The 7938-nt window shown below is 42.8% G+C and overlaps 1 protein-coding gene across 1 annotated transcript; it reads right to left on the bottom strand.

Annotated features, from left to right (window-relative positions):
* Positions 1-1926: 1926 nt before the first annotated feature.
* LOC108092834 (achaete-scute complex protein T5) lies at positions 1927-2896 on the bottom strand. Its single transcript, XM_017192637.2, has one exon. It carries the CDS (start codon positions 2794-2796, stop codon positions 2152-2154), a length of 645 nt encoding a protein of 214 aa, XP_017048126.1. The 5' UTR covers positions 2797-2896; the 3' UTR covers positions 1927-2151.
* Between the last annotated feature and the right edge of the window lie 5042 nt (positions 2897-7938).

The following is a 7938-nucleotide window of genomic DNA, read 5'->3' as shown; positions in this document are numbered from 1 at the left end:
TCCTTTGTAAAACAAAATAAGTTAGAAGTTTTGTCTTTTATACAAGAGTTTTATATAACTCCGTAACTTCTAAACTATCGTAAATTTATATGTGAAAATAAATAACGTTAAAACCGTTGGTCTTGTTTTATATAACTTAAAAAAATGTATATAATTCATATATAATTTTACTATTACGTAACTCAGCTCACTTGTAATATTCCCATCTGCTCACAGACTACGGGGTATATATACATATACGAGCAATACCCCAAAGGGGCTTTCATTCGTACCCGGGGCGAACTGGATCGATATGCTACATATTTCTGCATATATTTCTGGGATCGATCCCCTTTTCGGGTCCATGTCAAATGTATTATTAACTTCACACAAAAAGCGTTCGATTTTGCACCGTTTGCTGTCGCCGAGACATTGTGTCGAATGCCGCCCATCGAGACCGCCAATGGTGGAGAGCAAACCCCCTCGACCTTTCTCGTTCTTCGAATCCCCGAAGAGGGGGTCTTGAAATCACCATCTCCCTTGCTGGGAGAATCCTTACTCGGTCCTTGAGTTTGTTTTTATTTTGTTTTGGTTTTTGTACAGTACAGTACTAAGCCGTTTCATATATGCAATGCAAAAACAGGAAAAACGCCGGAAATAATAATTCGATAAATGCGCCATGAAAAGAGCTGTGGGCCCCAGAACCGTTCGATTCTTGGCTCAAAAGCTGCATCAAAGAACAGTTTGCGAAATGCATGGTCGTTTTGTAATTGGAATTTTACAAAAAATTATAAGTTTGAGACATCTTTCTACTGATATCCTAGTAATTGAAATAATCAACTAGTTTTAACGGGTGAAAAATTTGTCTTAAGCTAGGAATTGCCTTGAACTGATATAAAATTGGCTACAAATTTCTTCAGGTGCACCACCGTTCGAATTCATTGCTCTTCCTTTGCATCGCATGGCGAATCGATTGCCACGGAAACTTGGCCGAAAGAGGAGATCAGTTATATGCCTCAAAGTCAAGAGTTCCGGAGCTACAGCCCCCAATTGACGGAAGTGCGCACCCCCAATATTCTTTTTTTTTTATCTATTAATGAGGTCCAGTTCGCAGGACAGGAAATGCGCGTGGGATGCATAAAAGTTAAAAAAAAAATCGCATAGTAAAATCCCACAATGTGCAATGTCGTTCGGCATTTGCTTGCTATATATATATATATATGCAGCTTATGCGTATTTTATCTGTTGCCAATTCATCGCGACAGCTTCCGTTGCAAAAGACCCCAGCGAATTCCTCTTTTTTCTTTTTTTTTTTGTTGCTTAGCTTTGTCGGGGGCGATCTGAACATTTGTCGGCCTGTGTTTTTGCTCCTCTTGCTTCCCCTGCATTTCTGGAATAATTCAAAATTAGTTCAACAATCGATCGATCGATCGCTTGGGAATTGTCGGCACCCAGGCTCTGATTAACTCTGCCGTATGCAAAAATGCAGCAAGGAAATTACTTTGCTTGTTTTTACCCTACTCAATCCGGCATTATTTATGCAGAGCTGCTTTCTCGATCCAGAAGCTCTGACAAATTGTAAGGACAATTTACCGTCCACTGATTGGTGATCTTGTGAATACTTAACGGTAACAGCTCGAATGTTGGTGATTTGATATATTTTTTTGGTATTTATCTAAAGCAATATATAATAAGAAAACAAAACTGGAAATTACAACAAATATTTAGCTTACTTTCTATTTTGCCAAAACGCAATCTTTACAACCTTTTGTTATTTCGGATTTTAGTCTTGAGTCTGTAACGCATTGCACTAATAATTTATAACCTTGGTTTTCGTTAAAGGTTGAATATGTAATTCTTACCTTACCAACTTCCTCGACCCTTTTGCACAAAGAAACAAATTGTTAATTTCATTATAATTATCAGTTTAATGTCCTCCATGTTTGTGTTAAAAAAAGATGTTCTTAAGTTTACATTGTCTTCCATCTACGAGCTAGTCTTATAAACTATATAAAGACTTAAAAACTAATTTGTACAGTCGAAAAAAAAATCATTTGGGGAGTATAAATACTTTGTGGCTGAGGTAATACTTGTTGGGCAATCAATGGTTTGTTGTGTGTTGTGATGGTTGAAAGCGACTAGCGATTGCAGTGGACTTTGAGGATGGGCAACCTACAGATCGTCCTGCCAGAGGGATATGTAGTCTAGGATGTCCTCGTCTTCGGCCCCAGAGCTGCAGGAGTTGTTGCGATAGTCTTCGTAGCTGGTTTCCAACTTGGTAACGATGTCGGAGGACGCCGACGATGTGGCTGCTGCTGGGATCGCCGATGAGTGGGCTGGTGTGTAGTAGGAACTGTTGCTGCCGCTGCTGTTGTTGCTGTGGCAGGAACTCACGCTGCCAGTGGGCGATTGCAACTGCAACTGCTGCTGCCAGGCATAGAAGTGCTGATGTTGCTGCTGCTGTTGCTGGAAGTGCAGATGTTGCTGCTGCAACTGCAACTGCTGCTGCTGCTGCTTCTGCTGATCGTTCTCATCAATGACTTTCTGCAAGCGGCGTATGTACTCTACGGCCATTTTCAGTGTGCTGACTTTGCTGAGCTTCTTGTTGGCACCCGGTCCAATTCCGCGACGACCATTGCTCAAATCGGCAATTATGGCCACGGGAATATGCTGCCGCAGTTGGCTGAAGCCGTTGTTGACCTGCTTGACGCGATTGCGTTCCCGGGCATTCCGCCGGATGACAGAAGGCCCACTGACCGGGGAAGTGGCCGACTCGTCGTCGTAGAAGAAGGACTGATTCTCATTGCCCAGAGCCATTTTTGTGTTTTGTGTCTTAGAGTTTTCGAAGGATTTCGAATGTGAAATATTTTGTTTTTTGTTTTTTTTTTTTATAATGACTGGGATGGTCTCTACTTGAGCGCTGGCTCCGTTCTGATGCCCTTCCCCGTTCCGTTCGGGCTATTTATAGGGGACCCAGGGCCTAGGGATCTCACCTGCGTTATTGTCTACCTGCCCCTCGAAAAGGTGCAACAGCATCATCACTCAAGGATCGTCTCTTGAGCGGAGTGCTTTCCTCTGATTTTTACGGAGAGCCAGCCACATCTCTCTTGCTCTCTGCAAATTGCATCTGCTCGTTGCAAGTTGCTCGACGTTGCCTCAGTTTGAGTGTTCCCTCCTTCGAGTGGGAACGGTTTCATCTGAGTGTTTTGCCCGTTTTCAGCTGCCAGACGTCTGCAAACCAAAACTTAAAACCTGGCTCTGTCGCGTGCCGACTGCCAACCGGTTTACAAAAACAAAAGGTCTGCGCCCCAGACCTTAGGCTCCAGCAACAACCCCTCAAAATAAAAGGGGCTTCAGCTCCTAATGAAAGTGGCCAGCGCCAGCTAGCTTTCATGGCTCTGTTACTTGAGTCATAAAAAAATCAAAAGGTCTAAACAAATCAAATTCTAAACTGGATTGTTGGTGACTTTTAGATAATGGTTACTTAAATATTAATTTAATGAAAAAAAGTCCCTTGCAAGTGTAAGAGTAGCAAAAGGAAAGATACTTATTCAAAATGTTCACAAATCGCATAATGACCTTGCGAGACCATTTAGCAATCATTGAAAATTAGACCTTGTGCCGCTGGAATCCAAAGTTTTACGACCCTCCAAGGCCGCCTCGTCAACACCTCAAACGGTGATCCATTCGATCCTTTGGTTCCTGCATAGGAACCTGACTGGCCAGAGGCACTTTTCTATTAACACTCCTAATGCCCCGGGGTCCTTTATGACCGTCGTAGCAGTTGGTGTCTCGTCTCTCTGGCCCGAAAGTCAAAAGCATTTCGAAAGCATTTAGGAGATTTCCACTGTTTCCGAAACCATTGTCCGTCGATCGCCGCTGGAGGATTCTGGTTGCACGCTAGGAAACCGTGCCGAAATCGGTTTGAATTGGCATTCTCGTCGGTCGGCATTAACCCCCGCTGGACCTCGTTTAACACTCTGTTGGTGCAGCCGCGGGTGATTGCATGGCATTGCGTCCCGAAAAGGACATCTGAGGACATTCGAGGACATCTGAGCACAGGTCACTGGGCATCCCCGGCCTTAACCAGATGTCCAGAGCCCGAAAGAATCGATCATATCCGGTCGGTCATGCAAAATTCATGTTGATGCAATAGAAATTCGCTGTGGCTCGTTGAAAAGGGAAAACGCTGCCAACTTTGGCCCTACAATTTATTCGCAAATCTTAAAAACAAACAATTCTTTTCCATCCTTTCCCTTGTTTTTCTACAATTTGTGATCTAAAAAAATATTCCAGTCCCTGGTTTACAATATCATATTTTTCCCCTGCCCATTTCGAATTCATTTCGGCCTGGAGCTTCATGCAGATATACTTTGCGCGATCCGGGGATCGGCGATCGGCGATCGGCAGCACAAGGCGCTATCATTATCTGACACAAAAATTTAATATAAATTATGTTGACATGTTGGCTTAAATATGTACGTACGCCATGGCTTTTGGCTTTTGGCTGTTGCCTTTTGCCTTCTGCCTTTTTCGCATGCTGCTTTGCTTACGATCATAATTGAACTCGAACTGAACTGAATCGGGGATCGGGGATCGTCTGCTGCTGCTGCTGCTGCTGCTGCTGCTTTCCTGTCTCGGGGCCGGCTAACTAGTTCAATAATTGCTAGTAAGACACGGCGACAGCAAAACGAAACGAAAACGAAAAGCCGGGGGGATAAATCGAAGGGGCAAGGGGCCACATATACGGCGTATCCAGCGAATGAAGATGAAGTCGTCATTAATATCGACTCGGCCTGTCAATAACTTGACATCGCATCATTTTTTCCACACTTCTCCAAAGCGGCACTCTTTTGGCACAGTAAAGCCTCGATTTAATGGCAACTTTAGTGCCATTTCGCGTGCAAGGTCATTTTATTGTCGTTGCCCTGGGAATTGTGTAATTTTGATTAAAGTGCGGTGGCAAATTAATAAGATATTTAATAAGTAAACTTAGAAGTATATCAAAATAAATGCCACAAATATTATTGTATTTATTCCAAGGAAATAAATACAGAAAATAACAAAAATGATTTTGGATCATTTATTGTCTTGTTTTCAAGCCTAGATATATGGAATTTTATTTCCGTTGCTGATCGAATCAAAAGTCAACTGTCAATTGTTCATGGCCATCAAATTGCCGCCTGATCATCGGTCGCTGCACGATGAAAGGACGAAAGCCGCTCTCAATTTCGATATATCTCATATGTCAGGGAATCGGTGCGACACATCTAAGGTGAGCGTTTTGACGCCGCCAATTCTATTTGGCCAATGCCTTATATTGCCAACTGGCAGAGATATTTATGACCAGGAGCAAAAGCCAACAGCTACAGCTACAGCTCCTGCAGAAATCCAACGGAGAAGGATAGCGATTTTTGATTAATTGTAATGCGAAAACTTTGATTAATTGCGGGCAGCAAGCGGCCCCAACATAACAATTTGTTTTGGCATTGCATTAAATCAGACAAGAAGCCAGCCCGTGGTAAAGGGCGTTTGGCTTTTGGCTTTTCAGGCATCATCACGGCGTGAGATTGTAAGGCCAACACCTCGATAGCCTCTGCTGCCGTATTTATGAGTTGGCTCAAAATTTATGAATGGTCCACGGCTTTTGGCCTCGGCCATCAAGCGGCTTTTTTCTCGGCAGAACACTGAACAAAATAAGAAATATGATAGCACTCAAATTCTATAAGGCCCCCAGCAAGTTTTTGTTTCTACATTTTTAAAAATATTAATTTTCATAACATATCTAAATCTAGTTTATTTTTTTGATACATTAAAATACATAATAATCTTGCTGTGTAATCACTCTTCTTCTTCGCCGCTCATCTGCTGGCAATTGCAATTATGCAAAAAGTTGTCAAATACGGGAGGCTTGGGGCGTGTCACAGCGTGACTATCAACAAAATACAATCAACTACAACAAAAACAGCCAAAAAATAAAGGTTTTTTACCAGTTTCTGTGTTTTCCGGCAGAGCTCTCAGCAATTTACATGTCTCATGGAATCAAGAGAGCTCCGCATTCGCCGGCTTCGCCCAACAAAACCAATCAACGCGTCTGTCAAAGCCGAAAAAATAATACAAAAAATATATGAAAGAGGCAACTTGGAAGCGGTTGCTTATCGGAAGCCGCGCTGAAATCAGCTTCTGGCACTCACGATCAGCAGCAAAACCCGCCAGTCGACAGTGGACAGTGGAACCCCCTGCAGTCGAAAGGCCCCCGCCAAAGTACAGGTGACCAAGTGCACCTTCAACCGGAGATCGACCCTTTAGCGATCCAAGCTCGTTGCTCCTGTCACAATTACAACAGCAAGTGCAGCGGACTAATGACAACCACGGTGGCAGTTGCCCCCGCACAGTGGGTCAAAATTTTTAAAAAAGGAAGTGAAAAATAATTTCATGAGCGATATATAAGGAAGTTTGAAAAAGCAATGTTTAGTTCTTTAAAAAATAATTACTCATACTTTAATTAAAATAATATTGTATAGCTTTAGTTGCCTGCTGCATTGAAAATCGCTTTGGTTTTGGCAATCGTCGAACCACTGTGCCAGTGGACGTGGAAACCTGATATTGCGCACACGCGCCTCGTGGCCCGAGCCTCAAGTTGAGGTCTAGAGGTCTGGGATTGGTACTGAATACAGAGTACGGGGCACTGGTTACTGGTTACTGGTTACTGGATACTGGATACACTGGGCATCGGGTGCATGTCGTCGAGACTCGAGACTCGCGACTGGAGACTCTTTTTACCTTTTGGCGTGCGCGTGCAGTGCAATTAACTTTTGTAGTAAGTCAGCCGGGGCAACACTTGACATTGACTTGGCTGAAAAAAAAAAAGGGGATGGGCCGGGGAATCGGGATCCAAAAGCGTGGACTTGGGGCGACAATTTCACCTGTTGCCGCTGACACAGTAACTTATATTATTTGCATGCCTCGAACTGGTTTATCCCCCCGCGCGTAGGCCAATCGAAAAAATATGAAAATGGCGGAGAGTGCCACGTGCAAAAAATGTACGGACTGATCTAGTTTTGGTTTGAAATTTTTGTTTTTTTTTTGCGGTAGGCGTGGACAATTAAGGTCAGTTCAGAGGTCGTTTGAAGAGGGCACACGCTGTGAGCATGACATGGGATTGGAGGAGGATATTGGTAGTAGGAGTGCATTTTGGAGGCGTTAACACATGTCTGCCAATTTAATGTGGGTCACTTGCCATCCTGGCGCACTTTCAAATGTTCAAATTGCCAGGTTGATTCTTCTCCTGGCTCTCAGCACATCATTAGTCCAATTTTAGGTGCTGCAATTAATCTCGTTTTTGCTTTAAAATAGATTATAATTATGTTGCAGGTGATATCTTTTATATTAACGTATATTTTCAACATTAAATGAACTAACATTTACATTTTAAATGTGTGTAAGCCAATAAATATTTTTAAATGAGATCCTGGCTTGTTTTGCCTGACTGGCAATTCAATGTGGGTCACTCGACCCGGGGCAATTACAAATGTTTTTCCATTTGCGGGATATTAATTTCCCAGATGCCCAGTCACTTCAGCACATCATTAGAGTGCAGATCTTGTTAAATTTTTTGGTGGCTCACTTTTTGATTGTTTTTTTTTTGCTCTGACCTGGCTCAGTTATTTTTTCCTGAATGGACCGATTGCGTGCGCCTCGTGTGCTGCAGGTCTTAACTGATTCTCATTGATTAATTGCCATCATTAGCATACAGCAACGACGGCATGATTGATATGGATATGGTCAAGTACGCGCATATGCATAAGTATATACATATGTATATATATATTTATAGTTATATATGCTATATATGGTAAATATGGCTGGACCACCGGCGAAGTTTCACCGCGTTCAAGTGGAATGTGGAGCTCTTAATGCCGCATTGCCCCTTAAAAGGCAAGTGGCTCTGTGTTTTTG

The sequence above is a fragment of the Drosophila ficusphila genome, unplaced genomic scaffold (genome assembly GCF_018152265.1).
Source record: "Drosophila ficusphila isolate 14025-0441.05 unplaced genomic scaffold, ASM1815226v1 contig_198, whole genome shotgun sequence".
NCBI lineage: Eukaryota > Metazoa > Arthropoda > Insecta > Diptera > Drosophilidae > Drosophila > Drosophila ficusphila.
Note: the sequence above shows the minus strand (reverse complement) of the source record. Positions and strands in the feature narration are given on the sequence as shown.